Genomic DNA, 23,622 nt, shown 5'->3' on the forward strand with positions numbered 1-23,622 from the left:
ATGAAGCTTTCCCTCTGTTTTCTTCTAGGAATTAAAAAAAATTATCTTAGGTCTTACATTTAGCTTTAATTCATGTTAACTTTTCTACTTGGTGTAAGATAAGGGTCCAGCTGAATTCAGCACCATTTTTGATGGCAGACTTCAGTTATCCTATAAAGCTTCCAGAAGAAGCCATTCTCGTCCTTCAAGTTCTGTCAAGGTCACTTATATTGTACTGGGCAAAAAGCTGTTTAACACTTGTTATGTGTCTGATGAACTTGGGAAGTAAGGGCAGGAGATACAGAGATGAATAAGGCAAGGAACTCTCAGGTGATGTGAATGCTTTATATCTTAATAGGAGTTCTGGTTATAGAAGTCACGCATTTGTCAAACCTCAGTTAATGTGCACTCAAGGTTTGTGTGCTCCATTGCATGTAAAGTTCAAATCAAAAGGAAAAAATGAAACAGATATTGAACTCTGGCTAATAATATGCACTCTGAAGTTTTTAGATGGAAATGCATTGATGTCTGGATTTTTAAATTAATTATTTTTGGCTCGTCTGGATCTTCATTATTTTTTAAAAATAATTTTATTTATTTATTATTTTTGGCTGTGCTGGGTCTTCCTTGCTGTGCGGTTTTTCTCTAGTTCCAGTGCTTCTCTTGTTGCAGAGCCTAGGCTCTAGGGCACGCAGGCTTCAGTAGTTGCGGCTCCCAGCCTCTAGAACACAGGCTCAGTAGCTGTGGTGCAGGGGCTTAGCTGCCCCTCAGCATGTGGGATCTTCCTGAATTGAGCCCATGCCTCCTGCAATGCCAGGCATATTCTTATCCACTGTGCCAGCAAGGAAGTCCTGGATTTACTTTAAAATGCATCCCTCCCAAAGGATAGATTAATACCTGGATAAAGGGGTGAATAGGTGATAAGCAAGTATATTTAAAATATTAATGAATTTATTCCATGTTTGAAATTTTTCAAAATAGAATAATGAGGGGAAAAAGATGAGAAGATAGTACCCAGAGGGAGACTGAGCTTTACCTCACACGACATAGTTAATGGTCTCTTGTGTCCTGTCCTGGAGAAGGCAATGGCACCCCACTCCAGTACTCTTGCCTGGAAAACCCCATGGACGGAGGAGCCTGGTAGGCTGCAGTCCATGGGGTCCCAAAGAGTTGGACGTGACTGAGCGACTTCACTTTCACTTTTCACTTTTATGCATTGGAGAAGGAAATGGCAACCCACTCCAGTGTTCTTGCCTGGAGAATCCCAGGGATGGGGTCACACAGAGTCGGACATGACTGAAGTGACTTAGCAGCAGCAGTGTCCTGTCCTAAACCCTTTTGCAGGCAAGCGGGTGTGGTGGTAGAACTCGTTAGCACTAAAAGCATTTGTTCTCCTGTGGAGACTGTAAACCTCTGAGTCATTGCCATAAGTGCCTTCTATTATGAGGAATCAGTTAGGGGAATTAGAATGACTGGTGATTGCCAGCAAGTTTTGAGGTCGTCCAGTGCCTACAGAATGGAGTACATTTTTCATCGTAATTTAGTATACAATTATATATAACTGAAGCAAAAGTTTTATACTTTGATGCACTCTAATATTTCTATTTAATTTCCAAAAAAAAGACCTCTGTCAATTTTGATCCATTAATGGGTTAAGAACCAATAGTGTGAAAAATCTGCTTTAATACATCAACCATGGAGATGAAGAGATTGATCTATATCATTTAATATTAACAGTGAACATTGCCGTAAAATTATAAGCGTGTTCAGACATTCCTTAGTGCTTCAAAGCCCAGTAGATCTGGGTTTCATTACCTGTGCCACAGCAGTTTCTTCGTTATGTGAAGAATGTTTGGAAGAGATGTTTTAACTTTCAGCCTCAGTTTTGTCATCTGTAAAATGGAGGTATTCGGGGAAATACACATGCCCTAGAGTTCTTAAAAAAGGTTAATTGAGATGATGTCTGCCAATTGAAAAGCCTGATTAAGTGGGAAATATATTTTAGGCTGTGAATTCATTAGCTTCTATGTCTTTGGGCCTCAAAAGAAATCAGAATGGGCTTTGAGGCTTCTGGTATCCTTCAGCATCTTCTGTTCTTTTTTTCCAACTTGTTTATTGTACAAGTAGCCCACGGAGTACCCGGTCGTTGGCTGTAATGCTCAGTAACACAGCACTCAAGTTTTCCATCAGCTGTTGGAGGTGGCATTGGTGACAGTGCCATTTGGAAACATGGGGAGGTTTGGCAGGCTTAGTGGTGTTTGTTGTTGGAGAATGCTTTGGCATAATCCTTGGTGAAAGAGGGATGCCTGGGGTTTCTCACTGATTCATCCCTTTCGCGTGGAATTCTATATAAACTGTGTCTGACTTGGGGGGTGGACAGGAGGAGCCCAGTGGGCCTCATTACAGATGACTTTATCTCTTTGAAATTTCCTTACTGAAAGATTATTTCGCATCATTCGGATTTCCTCCTTTTAAATCTGAACAATTTGGCTGCTAGTGGAAGTAATTAGCTGAAAATGTTCTGGTGTTTTTGGCACAATTAGCATTTTTACTCTTCTTAATTTAATCGAATCTTAGGATTTTATTGCTGGGAGAGCCCTTAGAAGATCAGAGCAAGAACAGCAGTGGGGCTCTCTGCATCAGGTCCAGAGCTCTTGCTCATGTCTGGCTGGAGAGGAGACATAGTACTTTAGCTGGGGAACGGGGAAGACCCGCAGCTGATCTAAGAAAACTTATTATGATTGCTTTGTGCTTTTGCGATCCCTTTTGAGTGCATATATTATTACTTACTGAATTTACCAGTTTATTACCTTGGGTAGGCTTCCGTGGTGGCTCAGTGGTAAAGAATCCACCTGCTAAGGCAGGAGACGCAAGTTCAAACCCTGGGTTGGGAAGATCCCCTGGAGGAAGAAATGCAACCCACTCCAGTATTCTTGCCTGGGAAATCCCATGGACAGCGAGAATCCTGGTGGGCTACAGTTCTTGGAGTTGCAAAAGAGCCAGACATGACTTAGCAACTAAACAACATCAATAACAAACAGCCAACTTAGAAATCTTGGTGGCTTAACACAGCAAAGATTTATTGGTTGCTCACATACCATATCCAGTCAGAGTCAGGATGGGGAATGTCTTTCTCTGCACATGTTCTCAAGGACTTGGGCTGATAGAGACCATACCATCTTGGAGCCTCTTAGGACACATGCCTTTATGGGAAGAGAATTCACACCTACTCTTCATTGCCTCTGCCCTGAAATGTAGTCATTTCGCTCACAGCTCATTGATCAGAACTGGTCACATGACCTTGCCTAACTGCAACGGGCTAGAGATATAGGGGAACACATGGAGTATTTGATGAGCATTGTCAGGGAGAAGGGATGCATGGTATTATGTTTATAAAATCTGCATATTGAAAATACTCAGCCTCTTGTTTTCTAGATCTACCAAGTTTCATTACCATCCCAGTTTTTTAAGCCTCGGGGCTCATAGAAGCCATTATGGCAGTAGCTTTTATTGATAGTCTTATGGGGACAGAGAAGCTGCTGCCAGCCACCGATTAATGGGGTCTGTGTGCCGAGCTGCAGGTAATAGAGAAACAGGGACAGCTGTGATTTCATCGGCTGACCTCCCTCACCAGGCAGTAGGTTGGATTACTTTCACTGTGGACTTCATCTTCCTGGTTGGTTTGTGTGTAGGCTGAAAAATAATCCCTCCCTCTCCACAAAAAAAGGCAGGTCCTAATTGCTGGTAACCAGTTTACACTATGCATGCTAAGTCGCTTCAGTCGTTGCAACCCTATGGATTGTACCCCGAGAGGCTCCTCTGTCCATGTGATTCTCCAGGCAAGAATAGTGGAGTGGGTTGCCGTGCCCTCCTCCAGGGGATCTTCCCAACCCAGGGATCAAACCTGTGCCTTTTATGTCTACCTGCATTGGCAGGCAGGTTCTTTACCACTAGCGCCACCTGGGTAGCCCCTGGTGGACATTGCCTTATATATCAAAAGGAATTGTGCAGATATGATTATGTTAAGAACCTTGAGATGGGAGTGTGTCTTGGGTTGTCCCCGAGGCTCTGAATGCTATCAAATGTATCCTTACATGGTGTATCCTCACACATGTAGCCTTACACGGTGATAGCAGAGGGAGATTTAGCACAGTGGCCACGGAGGCAGAGATAGGAGTGATGTGGCTTCACGCCATGGGATGCCAACCAGGAGCTGGAGGAGGTGAGGAACAGATTCTACCCTGGAGCCTCTGGAGGGAGTGGCTCCTCCTCAGCCTTGATTTTGGCTCAATGATAATGATTTGGCACTCTGACCTCTGGATCTGAGAAAAAGTAGATTTCTCTAGTCTTAAGCCACCAAGTTTTTACAGTAGCCTCAAGAAATTAATACTCTTAGGTTTCTGCTTTCTTGGCAGTCAGTGGCTCTTGCCCTTCTAACCAGGGCCCTGAGGAATCAGGACTGAGGTGAACACTGGGGAACTGAGTGCTGGGGGAATAGGGCACTCTATACTTTTTTTTAACCTCTGAAATTTAAACCATGTGAATTTATCACCTATTCAAGAAATAAATAAAATTAATCTCTGTGGCTCTGGGGACCACTGTAGGTAGATTGTTGTTGTTCAGTGGCTAAGTCGTGTCAGACTGTTTGTGACCCCATGGATTGCAGCCTGCCAGGCTTCCCTGTCCTTCATGATCTCCTGGAGCTTGCTCAAACTCACATCCATTGAGTCAGTGATGCCATCCAACCATCTCATCCTCTGTCGCCCCCTTCTCCTCCTGCCCTCATTCTTTCCCAGCATCTGTAGTAGGGGAACATGGTTCATTTTATTTATTCATTTCCATGAGTAACGTCCAGTGCAGTTTGTGTTCTGTGCAATGCACCGTGGGTAATTCTTTTCAAATTGTCACCCCACAAACCTTACCATCCCACCTGCTTTATTTTCTTCTCTCTCTATCGTACTTCTCAGGTTTGGGTCTAGGTCAGTAGCAAGACTGAATTAAGTGGGAAAAAATGAATGATGGTATAATGATTATTATGTCTTTAAGAAATACATATTTATTTACTTATTGGGCTGCATTGAGTCTTAGTTGCAGCACACAGGATCTTTCGTCACGGTGTGCGGACTCTAGTTGTGATGTGGGCTCAGTTGCTCTGAGGCATGTGAGATCTTAGTTCCCCAAGCAGGAATCAAACCTGCGTCCGATGCATTGGAAGACATAGTCTTAACCAACTGGACCACCAGGGAAGTCTCAATTATAACTTTTTTGAATTTTTAAAATGTAATTTAATTAAAAATCACTTTAGCCTTACCTATCACTCTTTATCAGGGCTTCCTAACCAGTATGCTGAGACTTAATTCCTCAGCCTTGGGGAGTGAGAGGCAAGGCTGGTGGCTTCCACTTCAGAAATGCTACCCCTGATGCCAGTATGCTCTATTAAGTACATGCTTTTCTGTGTGTGCAGTGATGTGAAAAGGTTGGTAAATACTGATCTAGGTAAAATATGACCTTATATTAAAAAAAATACATGATGCATGAAAACAGCTATGGAAAACAAACAAGCAAGCTTGTTGGCTCTTTGGGAAAATTCTAGTGATTATTTTGCTCCATTGTAGGACTCTTCAGCCTTTTTTCCACTGTGACGCTCGTGATAAGGATGGTCATGGTCTGGTGCTCTCCTGGCAAAGGCACTGGCATTCCTGCAAAGCCTAAAAGTAGGCTCAGAGTCAGTGTCTCCCACACAAGCCTGTAGAGAAAAAGAAATAACAGTAACATTTTAGGAAATGAGCTTGAGTTCACTCTTATTTACCAAGAAATAAATCATCAAGAACTTGTGCGTGTCCACTGTCTGTAGGAACCATGTCCTTCTGATTCACCTAATAACTTATATCACACTAGAGAACCACTATCCTCATGGAATAACATTTCGTATTGTGGCAAGCTGAATATAAGTTAATTTCAAGCCACCATGTAAGAGATAGATTTTTCTACAGTATTAGTGATAAGCAAACAAATTTTTTAATGGTATTACATGCTGTATATCAATAAGAACTTCATCAAGTTCAATTTTCATTTGTTGAAGTATTTGTTGTTCTGTTGCATCCTGGTGGGTCTGATGATGTTGGTGATGCTGTCTGTTCTTTTATGTTTTTTGGAAAATTAACTAAATTAGTATGTCAGTGTTGTACTATCTGAAGAAATCTAGGAGCTATTAAAATGCTTAAAAATAAAATGATCAATTCTTCTTTTGTTCTCTTGACAGGATAATTGAAGCTATCTGCATAGGTTGGTTCACTGCGGAGTGCATCGTGAGGTTCATCGTCTCCAAAAACAAGTGTGAGTTTGTCAAGAGACCCCTGAACATCATTGATTTACTGGCAATCACACCGTATTACATCTCCGTGTTAATGACTGTGTTTACAGGCGAGAACTCTCAACTCCAGAGGGCTGGAGTCACCTTGCGGGTGCTTAGAATGATGAGGATTTTTTGGGTGATTAAGCTGGCCCGTCACTTCATTGGTCTGCAGACACTTGGTTTGACTCTCAAACGATGCTACCGAGAGATGGTTATGTTACTTGTCTTCATTTGTGTTGCCATGGCAATCTTTAGTGCACTTTCTCAGCTTCTTGAACATGGGTTGGACCTGGAAACATCCAACAAGGACTTCGCCAGCATCCCCGCTGCCTGCTGGTGGGTGATTATCTCTATGACTACAGTTGGCTATGGAGATATGTATCCTATCACAGTGCCTGGAAGAATTCTTGGAGGAGTTTGTGTTGTCAGTGGGATTGTGCTATTGGCGTTACCTATCACTTTTATCTACCATAGCTTCGTGCAGTGTTATCATGAGCTCAAGTTTAGATCAGCTAGATACAGTAGGAGCCTCTCCGCTGAGTTCCTAAATTAATGTATTGCAAAGCAATTCTTGCATACACTTCATTTGATCCAGTTGACGCTACTTCATATTTATGCGTTTCTTGCTGGGTGAGCACTGCAGTTGTATTGTCATCACCTTGGGAGAGTAAAAATTGTCCTTCCCAGCTGAAGGGGTAAAATAATTTACTTATTATGGAGTAAAGAAGATTGAGACTGCAAAGGAAAGGGAATGTCTCCTAGAATAAATTTTAGGATCTTATTTTATTTAGACTTGCCTCTTCCCTGCCTTGAACAATTACACTTTTTGTGTTTGTTTTAAAGTATATTATTTGAACACTTTAAAACTGAAAGCTACTATTTTCCAAATGTTTTTCCATCTTGTGAATACAGAAGAAGCTTGGAAGTTACAGTGTTTTTTGTTGGAGAGTAACATTTTCATTTCTAAATGTTTTATAATCTCTTATATCAATGTCAGAAGTATCCTGGAAACATATGTCAGATGCAGGGACTGTTTAACAAATACTTTGAAAATTTGGCCAAATTTTAAAGTGTAGAGTGGAGCTAGTAGATACAAGCAAGAATAGTATTTGAAAAACTTCTCCGGCATATTTCTCAATTATCTGATTTATTTTTGTCCTTATTCTCCTTATCATACCATAATATAATATGGAAGCTTGAGTATGTTCTTCCTTTTCCATTTTAGATTTCTTTTTTCTCTGTCTTGAAATGACTTAGAAGAGTGTTATATTGTTTAGCATTTTATTGGAGTTCGTTTTATTTGAATTCATTGCTGTTACTAGATGTTAATTGTCCTGACATTCAGATGTCCAAATAAGATTTCCAACATTAAAATGATAATAGAAATAGTTTGATATTGCAACCCATATTTATCTTCTTCTGCTCTTAATTTTTTTTTTTTTTTTAACTAAACACCATGTGTTTAATAAGACTTAAAATGAAAGGATATTTATGTAACCATTTTATACCAAAGTCATACTTAGGTGTTGTCACTGGATTGTCTTAAAAAAGAAATTAAACATTTTCTTACTCTTGGTTGCTGTGTAGCCAAGCCAATTTTAAACCAGCTAAAAACAATGAATACATCAGTATTTGAGTTGATCTTCACCATTGGCAATGATAGCTATGCCAAAACTTCTTGTAACAACATTGAATAATATGCCGCACTAATCTGGCTAGGTTATTAGGACTAGATAATATAAAAGTGATGATGTTAACAATCTGAATTAGAATTTTGCTTTGTTAACCAGTTGCCATAAAGCCAGTAATATATAAACACAGAAAATTAAAGTCATTGATTCATGAATAATTTAATATTATACATTGTAATTTAGTGGGGGTGGGAGGGGGAGCAGAGGAAGTGGAAAGGGGATATATTTATCAAGGAAAGGGTTACCAGAAGTGTTCATTAAAGGAATATTAGCCATCATCTAGTTCAAACCTTAAATAGTACAGGTAGAAAACCAGGGCAAGAGAGGATGTGATTGTGAAGAAGTTAGGGTTAAAACCTGAACCTCTGAGAACCTAGTCCAGCAGCTTATTCTTAACACACCCCTGGGTTTCAAGAAGAGCCTTGAGAAGCCACTCTCCTTTGCTGTTGCCACTGCTGAGGTAATAATAGCAAAGCCATTCCTTTTCCCTGACTTCCTTTCCTGAGTTTAGGTGATGTTTTGGCCATTAAGACTCTCATCCCAGGACTTCCCTGGTGGTCTAGTGGTCAAGACTCTGAGCTTCCACTGTAGGGGGTATGAGTTCGATCCCTGGTCAGGGAACTAAGATCCCACGTGCCCCACAGTGTGACCAAAAAGCAAGCAAACAGAAACACCAAAAACAGGACTCTCGCCCCATCTTGCCTACTGTCGCACACTGGTATGTTACTTATTACATCCTCAAACTCTTTTGTTTATTGTATACTGATTGTACTCCAATATATTTGAAATAGATAGCATGGATTTCTTACCTATTTAGATGAAAGCTTTGTCATTTATGCAAGTAATAGGCAAGTGATAACGTCCCCATATTCCTAATAAGACAGCCATCCATTTTGCTGGCACTGGGAACTCCTCGTGAGACTATGTCTTATCTCCCCAAGTCAAGTTTAACTATCCTGAAAGCCTGGATCCGCTCTCTCGCACACACCTCCATGTCCCCACAGCATTTGTGATAGACTTGGGCACAAACTGTTGACTGATTTGGGAAGAGAAACTACTTTCAGAAGAGTCAAGGGGAAACTATGCCTGGATGTGTGTGTGTGGAGCCACCTGTGTGAATAGGCAAGCGGACTTTGAGGCTGCCCTGAAGTAACTAGTAAGAAATCTCTTGGTGATGTCAGACTTTTCATAGGACCAGTTCTCATAAAGGAGCATGTGAGACAGATGCTAGTGGTGGTTCAGCCGCCGCTGTACTTAGGATGTTGACAAGACCTGATGGACTAGTTCATTCATGACTGAAAAAAGTATATATCATGGATATTGTAGGTTTTTCGGATTGAAGGCATTTTCTTATAAGCTTCCCTGAGTGTTATTGCCTTAAAAAATAATAACTGAGTAACACGTCTTTCTTAGTTGTACTTTCAGAGATCTCGCATCACTCAATCTTCATGGCAGAATGCTTTCGTTAGGACCTGTATTAGTCCCAGTAAGTCAGATATTATCTTAAATTAGAATGCCCGAGGAGGAAAGAGAAAGTCCAAATGTTTGTTCTCATTTTATCGCCCCTGAGTTTACGTGACTTGATCTTACATATAACTTATTTTGTTATCCTCTGAAGTGGGATTCTTCAGGATTAAAGATCCAAAGTTAGGGAACATATTTGAAAGTGACCATACTCTAACAATTCAAGATCTTCTTACCTTTTTTCTTTTACGACTCTATTGTTATTGCTGGTTGCTATAGTTGCCTTTACTTTTCTGTAAGGTTTTATAGTTACACATGTTTCTAAGTTCTTACTTTCTCAAAAGTGTGGAAATGTATTCTTTCATAGTGGCTGTCAGTAAGTCAAAGTAATATGTTCTGTTTTTAAACTTTCGTCCAGATGTCCTAGGTCTCCAGTAATTTGGGAGGAGAGAATGGGGTTAAGCTCAATGTGGGTATTGGAAGACTTTTCTTTGTTGGCTTGATATTTTCTAGAAGCAGCTTATTTTTCTTCTTTGCTATAGAGATGAAAATTAAAAAAACTAAAAACTCCTAGCTCTGTTTTACTATTAAAGCTTATGTAGCTCCAAATTTAATAAATTTAATGCATAGCTTCACAAAATATTCCCAGTGCCCTCTGACCCTACCTAAGTATACACTTATGGTATGCAATATACATTCCAATCAAACCTGGTATAACTATTTCATAGGGTTGTAATAAATGACAACTAAAGGACCCTGGAGGCCTTCTGGTTTACCTTCCCTCTTTCTACATCCTTCATTCTATCCAAATGTTTGCAACTTTGCTCCCAGTGGGTTGTGGTTTAGCCATCATCACCCATAGGGAGCCCAGCTAGTCCTGATTTGGCTGGAACTTTCTTGGTTTTAGCACTAACTGTACTCCCATCCTGAGAAATCTCTTAGTCTCAGGTGATCTGGTACAGTTGGTCACCCTGGTGTCAGATCAGGCCTTAGAAACCTGATTTTCAAAAAAAAAAGAAAAAAAAAGAAACCTGATTTTCAGACTTGATTCAGCACCCTTTGGACTTACTTCGTTTTTTTTTTTTTTTATTGAAACATCAGAAAGCACAAAGGATTTCTCTTAAAAATGTTTTGGGGCCCTTGTTATAGGTCATATAAAAATCAGATGTTGCTTTTAGGTGCCCTGCATGTCAGGAAGGAAGACGTGGAACCAGTGGATAAGGAACTCAGATTTTCAATAGAGTTTTTAAATTGCAAAACTTCACAGTTGTGCAGTTACTCACATGTAAGCAAATAAGTGCAGTTATTTCATAGTTTATCACTGCATTATTTAGAAGGGCCAGGTTGAGAAATGTCAGAGCTGGAGAGGAAGTAACATGGGTTGAAGCATTAATGGAATGTTCTGGAGAAATTCCACTTTGGTCAGGGAAGGTTTCATACACTTCTCTGTTCAGCATGCTTTCATATGGTGTTTTGCTTCCTGCTTTTCCAGACCCATCTGTACTTGGAGGACTGGGCCTGTCAGTTCTGCCCTGTAAGTGAACTAATAATTCGCTGCCCCATGCGGTTGAGCCTTCCATAGACTTGTGAAATTCACCCACAAGCATGACTACATTCTGTCATTAACTTTTATTTTGCTTTTACCAATTCCACACTTATACCTAAACTTTGGGATTTTTGCAGTTCTCCCAGACATTCCTCAGCTACTGAGATTTTGAACTGGTATTGTGGTAGTGGTTTAGTCACTAGGTCATGTCCGACTCTTGCGACCCCATGGACTATAGCCTGCCAGGCTCCTCTGTCCGTGGCATTTTCCAGGCAAGAATACTCAACTGGGTTGCCATTTCCTTCTTCAGTGGATCTTCCTGACTCAGGGATTGAACCTGAGTCTCCTACGTTGCAAAATAAATGAAGGAAAAATATGCGTAGCTATGGCCACACACACACTTCTCTTGTATCAGAGTTGAGGATTTAAACTCAAATACTGTTCTCCATTAAGGAAGTCAAATTCTCCGGTCCTCTGCATTGTCATGCATTGTCATTTTTATCACTGAGCCTCCAGGGAAGCTCGCAGACATTCCTAATGAGCACTTGAACTTTTGACTATTGGTGCGGCTCAATCTTCAGTTTATTATTTGTTAAGGAATTGAACTGGATAATCTGCATTTGTGCTGCCAGGTCAGTTCAGTCACTCAGTTCAGTCACTCAGTCTTTGTGACCACATGGACGGTAGCACGCCAGGCTTCCCTGTCCATCACCAACTCTTGAAGTTTATTCAAACTCATGTCCATTGAGTTGGTGATGCCATCCAACTATCTTATCCTAATTTTGAACAAATTAATTTTACATAGCTTTGGTGAGAATCCTTTGATTTATATTTTAAAATACAACACTATCCCAGCATACATTTAGTGGATGAAAACCAGAGGGAATATATATTATTTGGAGTTCACCTGCCAGGACCAAGTAATGCTGTGTCATTTATGTCTGGAGTAATATTTTTGTTTAATTTATATAACATTGTGTTGAAACTGAAACTAAAATTTCCCATGCCTTTATACTGGGTAGGTTTTCCCCTCCTAGACTTCAATTATTTTGATCGTTTTGAAAGAATTCTATAGTTCTGCCCATGACTGAGTAGAGGCCATTTGTGGTGTGTATTGTTATAAAGTGTTTTTGGTTCTGTTTTTCTTTTTCATTAAAGAAGTGTAAATAATGACAGGTGTTTTTGCTGTATTAAAATATAGTGATTTGTTCAAATTAACATACAGCTTTTTAACTGTGTGTTATAAGTTTTATCTTGCAGGTCCAGTGGATTTCCATGCTTTCCTTATCTACAATGCAGTGTACAGGAGAATTTGACTTCCTTAGTGGAAAGCAGTATTTGAATTTAAATCCTCAACTCTGATATAAGAGAAGTGTGTATGTGGCCATAGCTTTGCATATTTTTCCTTTCATTTATTTTAGCCATAGTCACTCTTTCATATGAAATGTTTGAAAGTAAAATGCAAAATTATGAAATCAATATAATGCTCAGCTTTCAGGTCAGTGTGAAAGGCTGTTTATTTTTTGTTCATTAGACAGAAGTGGAAAGTTTAGGTTTTTTTGCTTTGAGATAAACTGCCTAAATTCTTACCTGCGTTTTTGTTAATTCAATAATCTTTACCATTGGAAGGTATTTTTTTAATAAAAAATAAATAATTCAAATTATATAATAGTATAGTTTTAAAATTATAATAATGGGTCATGGTTCCCTTCTTGAAAACTTTGGCTTACATAAGAATCACTTAAAAAAAAAAAAGAATCACTTTTAATTAGCTCTTCCAATCAACTCAGTTTAAAAAGATCAGAAAGAAATTGAACATATGTATGTTTGTGTCTTTTTCTTAACTACAGTTTTATTAATGCACTTTTCTGTGCTCCAGTGCATGGCAGAGATAGGAACATTGTATCATGCAACAAATAATTAGGTGCATCCACTTTATAATAAGTAGGTTTCCAAACATTAGTATGAAAAAAAGTTTGTAAACTTCATCATATTTCATATATGTAATAATGGAATTCATTTAACCTGTGAGTCATCTTTCTATTGTGTTACTGTCTCCTGATCTATGTGTTTTTTAGATTTGACTTTTTATATATGTAAGAATGAGGTCTCTTATGGAGAGCATACTTGCATGGAGATCAGACATATCAAATGATTGAATAGCAGCTATTTATGAAATCAGATTTGAGGAATTATAGCATTTGACTTAATGAGAATTTTTGTCAACTAATAAAAGGATGTGATTTCCTGATCCCCTAGAAAGTTTTCTGAGGCATAGCTGGAGATAAAAGGATGATTACCTTCTTTTTATTATTTGTTCTAAATCTTTTCTGCCTTTCCCTTTCTCAGTTTAGTAATTCACTTCCTATTCTGTTTAAAACCACACAAGTGAGGTTAAGCATGTCTTCACCATGACAGGAGGCAAGCAAGGGGCTGGAAAGAAGAATGAGAAATATTTACAGGATATTGGACTAAATTCATCGGTCAGTTGTTAACATTGTGGTTTTGTTGATAAGCTTTAGGCGATTTTGGAAGATTAGGGGAGTTAAAAAGTGGAACTAAATAAATATAAGGTGGTATTAACAATGTGCCTGGATTTTTGTTTTTTTACAACTGGAGATATAATTCACATACCATAAAATTTATCACTTTTTAAAGTATATAAATCTGTAGTTTTTTGTATAGTCACAGAGCTATGTAACCATCACTACCAAATGTTCTAATTCTAGAACATTTTCTTTTTCATTTTTGGCTGCACTGGATCCTCGTTGCTGCGCGTGGGCTTTCTCTGGTTGTGGCGAGCGGGGGCTACTGTCTAATTGTGGTGCGCAGCCTGCTCATTGTGGTGGCTTCTCTGATTGTGGAGCACGGGCTCCAGGGCTCAGTGGTTGTGGTGCGTGGGCTTACCCTGTGGCTTATGAAATCTTCCTGGTCCAGGGATCAAACCCGTGTCCCCTGCATTGGCAGGTGGTTTCTAATCCACTGTGCCACCAGGGATATCCTAACACATCTTCATGTACCCCATATTCTTTTGCAGTAACTCATCACTCCTCTCTTACCCATCTCCTGACAACCACTAATCTGCTTTCTGTCTCTAGGGATTTTCTCTAGGATTCTGGGTATTTCATATAAATGCAAACGTGGCCTTTGTGTCTGTCTTTTTTCACTTAGCGTAATGTGTCGAAGTTCATCTACCTTGTAGCATGGATCAGCACTTTATTCTTTTTATTGTTGAATAGTTTTCTGTTGTATGGATATACTACATTTTGATTATCCTTTTCTCATTTAATGGACATTTGTGTTATTTTTACTTTTCGAGTGTTGTTACGAACATTCATGTACAAGTTTTGTGTGAACGGTATGTTTTTCATTTTCTTGGTGTATACCGAGGATGAGATTCCTGGGTCATATGATAAGTGAAAGTCGCTCAGTCATGTCCAACTCTTTACAGCCCCGTGGACTATACAGTCCACGGAATTCTCCAGGCCAGGGAATCTTCCCAACCCAGGGATCGAGGTGATAACATCATGTTTAACTTTTTGAGGAGCTCTCATACTGTTTTTCAAAGCAAGTGAACCATTTAATATTCCCACTAGCAATATATGAAGGTTCCATTCTCTCCAACAATTATTTTCCTGGTTCTTCTTTTTTCTTTTTAAATAACAGCATCCTAGTGTGGGTATGAGTTAGTATCTCACTGTGATTTTGATATGCATCTTCCTAATAACTAATGATGTGGAGGATTTTTTCATGTGCTTATTGATTATTTATCTGCCCTCTAGGGAGAAAGGGCTAGTCAAACCCTTTACCCATTAAAAAAATTTTTTTAAAATTATTGACTTTTAAGAGTTCTTTATATATTCTGAATATTGAACTTTATCAGGTACATGACTTGCAGATATTTTCTCTCAAACTAAAGAGGTGTCTTTTCATTTTCTTAATGATATCATTTGCAGTACACAAGTTTTAACTTTCATTGTAGTCCAGTTTTATTTTTTCTCTTGTCTTTTATGCTTTTGGTATTGTATCTTAAGGAACTCAAGGTAATGAAGATTTACTCCTATGTTTCCTTCTAAAATTTTTATAGTATTAGCTCTTGGTTCCAGGTCTCTGATCCATTTGGAGTTGATTTTTTATATATGGTATGAGATGGGGTCCACCTTCATTCTTTTGGAGGTGGATATGCAGTTGTCCCTGTATCATTTGATGAAAAGACCATTCTTCCCCCCATTGAGTGGTACTGGCATACTTGTCAAAAACTGGATAACCGTAGATTTGTGGGTTTATGGATTCTTGGTGCTTTCCCAGTGATCTACATGTCTGTTCTTATGCCAAAACCACACAGAAGACTATAGCTTTGTAGTAAGTTTAGAAGACAGGAAATATGAGTTCCTCTTCTTTTACAAGATTGTTTTGGCTATCTGGGTTTCTCCCATTTTCATATGAACTTTAGTATCCGTTTCTGCAAAAAAGGCAGTTGGAAGTTTGATAGAGATTGCATTGAATCTGTAGATCAAAAATTAGGGGAGTTTTTCCATCCTAACAATATTAAGTTTTTCAATCCATGGACATAAGATGTCTTTCCATTTACTTAAGTCTTTAATTTCTTCCAGTGTTTTATGGTTTTCACTGTACAAATCTTGTGCTGCTTTGATTTAATTTATTCTTAAGTGTTTATTCTTTTTGATGCTATTATAAATGGAATTGTGTTCTTAATTTCTTTTTCAGATTCATTGCTAGTGTATAGAAATACAACTGATTTTTGTATATTGATCTGATATCTTATAACCTTGCTGAACTTATTTATTAGTTTTGGGTTTTTTTTATTATTTTCCATATATGTATTTATAAAAGATAATGTTATCTGCAATGAGAGAGAGTTTAACTTTATACTTCCTTTTTTTCTTTCTCTTGACTAATTACCCTGGCTGGAACTTCTAGTACAGTGTCAAATAGCAGATGTGAGAATGGACATCCTTTTCTTTTTCTTGACCTTAGAGGGAAAACATCTAGTCGTACACCATTAAGTATAATGTTAGTATTCCTGTGATCAGGTTGAGGAACTTGTATTCCTAGTTTCTTAACTGTTTTTTTTTTTCTTTCTTTTTTTTCAAGGAAGGGTGTTGGATTCTAACAGTGTACTTTAATGAAGAAATAGATTTTATTGTGAATTGAGTTGTTGTACTGTCTGTGTCAGGAAATTTTCTTGAAGTGAGTTTCTAAATCTATACAAGATGCTAATCAGGTTGAAGCCATAGAAGTGCTTGTTGATGGTTTTTGCAGTTTGCCAATTGATATACATTTAATGGTTTCTAAGGCTATTAAACCGATTCTCTTCATTAACCCAAGTTAATTTGAGTTTGTGTTCACTTGCCTGAAGATATAGAGACATACAGACACAAGAGATAATTTGTTTCTGTTGGTTGGTTTAATTTAATGCCTTTTTATTACCTGACGTTTTGCTTCTCAGACTTGGATGTTCAGGAGTACTAGGAGAATGCCAGAGGGTGTTGATAAAGGCAGACTCTATCTCCCTGAATGGTCGGGGTTAGAACCCTTGCAATTTTCTTCTTCTGCCTATTTTGAGGATACCGTGATGGAAAAGTTTCCCAGTGTGTTTAAATCTGCATCTTTTCATAGTTCTTACAGGAAGTGCAAATATCACTGAATTACTGGGATGGGGAGGAAACCATCTAAAAAACAACACTTGATAGTTAATTAACCAGTACTGCTGTAGGAAAGTTATTATTATTATTATTATTAATCCTTTTTTTGTGTGTAGCAGGAGTTTTGCCTAATTTGTGGGGTACACAGGGGTGACCATCAGCTGCCCTCACCCTGGCAGATGCCCTTTGAAAAAAGGACATGTCTCCTGTTCTGCTCAGAAGACCTGTTCTGAGGTTCCTTTACACAAAGACTAAGCCCAGATTTTTAAATATAATCCCTTGCCTCCTTATAATCATTTTGTAATTCCTCTAGGAAATTATGTTAGGAAAATAATTGGAAAAAAGTTCAGTGAATTTGTAAGCAGCACTTCCCCAAATGGTTTGGAAGATCACTGGCAAGGTCGCGTTTTCAAGTCTGACTATCTTTAACTGGATTTTTTCTCATGAGTAATGTTGCTAATGTAGTATTTGACTAAATACTACATAATATTATAATAAGTTCTCTTATACATATGCCCCAAAGACTTTTGGTTAATGTCTACATTTTAAATAAGTCTCATGAATGTGCTGGGTGAATATTAATAATCTTCAATGGAAATGTGAATATCAAACCTAATGGAGTTATAATCCAGGATTTTGGGCATGCTACATCTGTAATGTTACATGTTTGTTCAAGATGTCTGGGAAAAAAAAGGTTTCAAAGAGAGGTCTACTTTCCTACAAATGTATTCAGTACTACTATTAACTATTATTAGAAATAGTAGGGTTTCCAATTATTACTCATTGAATGCTTGGATAATAGCCACAATTCCTAAAATTTATAGAGTAATGAAAATTATGACAATTTTTCACAAGAAATAATGTACCAATGTTTTATAATTCTTTTATTTTTGCTTAGTACTTTTATTAAGCATTCTGAAAATAAATCTCTGATCCTTGTTGGTCATCCTAAGAAACAAAATTTGCTAGGAGAGAAAAAAAAGTATAACTGGCAGTATATACAGGGAATGTAGGCTCCAGAGGTAGGGGTTGTACGTGTCTGCTGTGTCACTTCAGTCATGTTTGACTCTTTGTGACCCCATGGACTGTAGCTCACCAGGCTCTTCTGTCCATGGGGATTCTCTAGGCAAGAATATTGGAGTGGGTTGCCGTGCCCTCCTCCAGGGGATCTTCCTGATCCAGGGATCTCGAACCTGTGTCTCCTGCCTTGCAGGTGGATTCTTTACCCACTGAGCCACCTGGGAAGTCCTAGGTAGGGGTATTAATTGTAAAGATGCAACAGCAGCTGCCTGATGGAGTGTGGCCATTCTGATGTCTCTCCTCCTACCTCTCAGGGTTGGCATCACCCTCAGCAGAGTGGCATCTCTTCATCTCTCCCAGTAACTTCTCCACTTGTTCATTTCCACTGACTGATCCTCTTCTTTTTTCCCTGTTGAAATTCCAGAGTAGCATTAGCTTAGCCTTACCGTCACCCAGCTTGGAGAGTGGTTTTCCAGGCTTGGGGGAAGCAGTCTTTCTAGGTGGGGGATGTTGCTGAGGGCAGGGCAGTTTCCCTGAGATGTGCCATTATACAGTTTCCAGAGCCACTGCACTGAACCACACCCTGGGCCAACACGTTTACGGTGTTTTGCTGATTGGATGTGATGAACAGGCAAGCAGATACTTAGTGATTGGTCTTGTCTGGGGTACTCAAAGGAAAAAGCTCAGCCAGAATTCCAATCGCAGTTGTGATCAGCCGCAGGTACAAGAGTGAGGATGGACCTGGGGGCAGGGGTGGTGGCTGGTTAAGGTGTTAAGACCGTGAGCAACACAGGAGGGCCCAGTGGAGCAGTGCGCAGTGGGCTGAAGAGGGAGTGGGACTAAAAAAGCAAAAGAAGTGGCGGGTTTGTGGCTGTCTGTAGAAGTACAAGTGTTCAAAGTTGGTGGTATGTTGGGTTAATTACTAAATAAGCAGGTTCCTAGATTCCTTCACACAAAGGAGCGCTTAACTTGATATTTACTCTTACTACTCCTTTCCCCACCCTCTGCTATTAACCAATGTCAGGACATTTTTTCAGAGAAGCAACTGAATTTGGTGCCAGTTTCTGTAGTTTGGTGCCAGTTTGTGCCTGTCCCTGTGGGAATCAGCAGCAGGCTCCACAGCCAGCTGATGACTGACATCACTGTGGATGTGTAATTCGTGTGTGTACCTGTTGTGATGGAAGCTTCTGTTTTTCCATCCACAGTCTTAAATTCTTTTATTTATGTGCCATCAAGAATGAGGTTACCAATGTTTTGCTTGAATTTTCCAAATTTGGGGTGTTGATTTGTCATTATTATTATTATTTATTCAGTTACATAGTCTTAATTTTTTTGAATCCCATTTTTGTTTCTCTTATTTTGGTCTAATTTGTAAATTTAATAAGCAATTCCTGTTGAACTTTCCTTTAGAACAGTATCTTTGAGCATTTAATTAAATTATTAGGTGAAAATAAGTAAAATGTTTTTTCTCTTAATATCACTTGGACTTTGACAAAGGAAATGAGTGCTCTGTCAGACCTAAAAAAAACTTTGCATTGTCATTAACACCTTTGTATTTAGGCATAATGAATACTGCAATTTGCATTTTCAGGAAAACATTTTAATGTGAATACAGTTAGTAATAAGATTTTTTTTTCACTGAATGTCATTGCATCAGACTACTCAGTAATTAAAAATACTTGGAGACTGTAAGTTTTTGGACTAGAGCAGAAATCTGGGGTATATTTTTTCCACTTTATGTACTATCAGTTGATCACTTTTTTGCTTTTAGGGTCCCAGACTGATGGCTTACATGTTAACATGTACCGAATGGCCTATGACTTATATTTGTATTATCTCTCATTTTATACAGCCATTGACTGGAAATATCCAAAGATAAACTGTTACACTGTTTCTAACTTGAAAGTAAAGAATAGATCTCCTTTTGTAAAGGTCAGAGAATGTAGAATTTTAAAAATATACATACCAAGTTATGGATTATATTTCATTTATTTATGTAAAGGTAAATGTATGTCTGTTCTGCCCTAAAAACTGTCATATAGATTCAGTCATTTTTATATCACAATAGTTCAGCTTTATGTTAAAAAATGATAGGAAATGTTTTTATTTGATGTACTTTAAAATTTGCTTTTTGCCCAAGTTTAATTTTGCTCAGTAAACTCATCCTTCATGAGAACAAGTCCTTTCTCTTTAGTTCAGAATAGCTTGAATTTTGATGCACATATTTGCTATTTTCAGACCAAGTTGAAGTAGCCTTATATCAAAGATAGCCTTATGTGGAGAGCCTTATTGGAAAGATTTTAGAGTATTTAACTTCTAGTATTTTTTTCCCCTAGAATTCAGAATCTTGGGTATTTCTGGACATATGAGAACTTTGAGAATTCTGAATTCTCTATTTGGTTCTTGGTAAAATATGTTAAGCACATTGAAAATGTCTTTAGACTTTCTGACATTTGTATTTATGTTAAGTAAAGTTATACCTCAGTTTTTCTGTTGAATTTTGTACTGTCATATGATAAAGTTCGCCAGTGAATAAACTGCTGTGTATGTATGTGATAAAGATATTTGCCTTAAAATAGAGCATTCCTGTTTTGCAAACAGTCTGTCATCAAATCGTCTTTCCAGTTATTTTCATATTTCTGTGTGCCTGGTGAATGGTGGCCTGATCAAGTCCATGGAAGTAAGAAAGAAGATGAATACTTTTTCATTGTTAATAATCTAAACCTGGATTAAAAAAATACCTTGGACATATAAAAATTTTATGGACAGAATACTGAGTGCAGTGTGACGTTTACTGCTAAACATAGCAAGCGACTGAACAGGTAAACTGTCTGTTGGTTTTAACCATTATTTTCATTGACCCTATTCTCAATGAGAGTAGTGATTCAAAAATGTGTGAATGTCCATTCTACCGTACAGTCCATACCTCTGCTGTGTATTCATAACTACTGCTAAGTCTCATCGCTAATAGTCATTGCCTGTATCATAGAGGGATAGATGTACTGTCAACCAATAGACAGGGTAATTTGGATAGTGAAGATTGTATCATAGTTTTGGATTTGAGGTAATAATTTTATTATTTAGTATCTCTTTCAGGAATGATGGTTTAAATGGACATCACTTTTATCTTCTAATAAAAAGTTTCCTAAAATCAGCTCAATTTATGTGGCATAATTTTGTTTTCTACTTTAATTTGGAATTAGTAAAGTATGCAATCATATGGATCATAGCTTTTCTTATTCAGCTCCATGACTTACATATTTATGTGAGATCTTTACTAGTATCTATAAATGTTCATCAACCATTTAATTAGTAGTTTACTTAGTCCCTAAGGAAATATTTTATTAATAACTCTGTTATGATATACATATGTTATATGTACATCTGAAAAAACCTTGTACAGCTTGACCATTTGATAGTTAATAAATTTTGATTTTGAGAACCACCTACAGCTGATACTAAATTATTCCTATCTGTTGCCATTGACTTCATTGATTAATGTAATTCATTCTTGGTAGACTTATTTCCATTTTGTTTTGAATCCAGACTTCACTTTGCAATAAACTAATGGTGGATGAAGCACAAAAGGTGTCTCCTGACTGTGACAACGTTTCATACTGTCATGAGGCTTTGAATCAATCACTTGATCTTCCCCAGCTTGCTTTCACATTCTCTTTCTCCCCTCCCCTTTTTTTCTCTTTCTCCCCTCCCCTTTTTTTCTCTTTCTCCCCTCCCCTTTTTTTCTCTTTCTCCCTTTTAACTGCATCTCTCTGTGGTAAGAACATCAATGCTCTACTTGAGGTAAGTGTCCAGGTGATGATGATGGGTACCTGTAGGCACCTAATATGTGTTGAGTTGAATAAAAAGCCTTGGGGATTATACCTTCTAAATGCGGTACTTGTCTAGAGTACTTCTCAGGGGTCCAGATTGCTGCCAGATCCTTTCAGTTTTCCTAATGAAAGGCTGTGTGACCGCCCCCTCCCCTTCCTACCCCAGGTCTCTCTGTGTGATCCCTGCCCACGCCCCACACTCCCATTCCTGAGAGTCTTGTGCTCCAGGGGCCTCTCTGGTTTGGGTGCTGCTGTAGCCCCACTGATAGAAGCACCTTGCTCTCGTACCGCCCCGACGGCCTGGCGGAGTTCATCCCAGGATGGACGCCAGCGGTGCCTCAGGCCAGGATTTCCTGAGGGCAGAGTCCTGCTTGTCCGACTGTCTCAGCAGGTTCTATCAACAGGCTTAATTGTGAAGATCACTGCTCCAGGAGCTGATGCAAGGACTTGCAAGGGCACAGAAGTAGGTACCTTTCTGAACAGCTGTTGAGCCTGGTTCAAACACTTCAATCTAGGGTCTCTGCTGACCGAGTGTGAAAAACAGTCTAGTCAGCCCGAGTACTGAGGTGAGGTTTCCTTTGTCTCATTGCTATTAAAGTTATTGCTTCAAGAACTGGGCATCAACTATTAAAACAGTGGGGATCATGAGAAATTTGTCGATAATTGCATTTGCGATAGGAATCCATTCGTCAGGTAACACTTATGTGTTGTTAATCAGAGTGATGACTTCTAAGCCACAGGGTTTGCTTCTCAACTGAGTTTTTATGTTTTATTTTTGGAACTAATCAGGTTTTTGTTTTCTCTTGGGGGAAAACAATAGCAAATGTCAGACTGAACGTTGAATGGTTGGCTTATTTCTCACAAATTTAAAAGAGTTACAAGCCAGTGTGTGTGGTTGAAAGTTTTGATATCCGAGAAGATAGTGTTGCAGAAGAATTTTCAAAGTTTTTTTTTCTTCCCTATCTTTCACTGGTGTCTCAATTTGACAAGGTAATGGATTTAGCACTCAGAAGTTCCCTCATTTTTATCCTCTTTACATCTTAGGGTCTGTGAATGTTACCTCTTCATTTGTGTTAGACTGCGAATACAGTGAGGGGCTGATGAATTTTTGGCCAAAAATGGGTTTTGGCACTCGACTGCTAGAGCAGTGTAACCTTTTCAAGGCCAAGGAATTTATGTGTATGTGGGTGGTCCTTCTGTCTGCTGAAAATGTTGAAGTAAGTGTTTCTGCTTTGCTCAGTTTGAAGAATTTGTGGAGCTTGAGGTCTTGAGCCAGAGCAGTCTGAGGAAAGAGTAACTTAGGCAGTAAGTTCTTTTATTGAAGCTTTTATGGTAGGGGCGATTGGACACATCTCAAGAATGAACTGATTTGTTAAAAAAAAAAAAAAAAAAAGCTTAAAAATAATCCACATGCTAGAAAACAGAGAACAGGAAGAGAAGAATTAAGCACATGACTCCCCATCCGTGTAACAAGTTACTGTCATTTCTTGGCTTTATTTTCTTTTTTTTCCCTCATTTCTCTCTGTGCTCTGCTCTAGACGTACATGTGGAAGATGTGTCCCATCCTTGACGAGCTCCCAGTGGGGAAAGTGACCATTAATAAAACACTAAAGAGGTCTAGGGGTAGGGTCAAGTGTATGAAATGGCTGCTGTGGATCCTGCAAGATGTTCACCTCAGGAGTCTAGAAAGGCTTCCTGGAGGAATGATACTTAAATTCAGTTTAGGGAGACAGGTCCTTAAGGATTTGCAGCACTTAGAGCAGGGGTCCCCAACTTCCGGGATCTAATGCCTGATGATGTGAAGTGAAGCTGATATAATAATAATAGAAATAAAGTGCACAATAAATGCACTTGAAACATCCTGAAACCATCCCCCCTACCCATGGTCCGTGGAAAAATTGTCTTCCAGTCCCTGGTGCCAGAAAGGTTGGGGACTGCTGATTTGGGGGTTTAGAATGCACCAAAGCAAAAGAATTGTTCTGGACATTTCACTCAGTCAGCCATTGCACAGAGGAGTGTGTGAGGAGTGGTTGGGTGGGCAGACGCCAGATTAAGAAAGGCTTTATGTTTT

General features: G+C 38.7%; 1 protein-coding gene across 2 annotated transcripts in view; it reads left to right on the plus strand.

Annotated features, from left to right (window-relative positions):
• Positions 1–7,838, plus strand: part of KCNG3 (potassium voltage-gated channel modifier subfamily G member 3) — a 58,270-nt gene extending 50,432 nt beyond the window's left edge. For both annotated transcript variants that reach the window (XM_061155523.1, XM_061155524.1), the window contains exon 2: positions 6,242–7,838. In XM_061155523.1, the coding sequence (XP_061011506.1) occupies positions 6,242–6,887 (646 nt within the window). In that variant the 3' untranslated portion in view covers positions 6,888–7,838. The remainder of the gene's footprint in view (positions 1–6,241) is intronic.
• Positions 7,839–23,622: the final 15,784 nt, after the last annotated feature.

The sequence above is a fragment of the Dama dama genome, chromosome 11 (assembly GCF_033118175.1).
Source record: "Dama dama isolate Ldn47 chromosome 11, ASM3311817v1, whole genome shotgun sequence".
In the NCBI taxonomy this organism is placed as follows: Eukaryota; Metazoa; Chordata; class Mammalia; order Artiodactyla; family Cervidae; genus Dama; species Dama dama.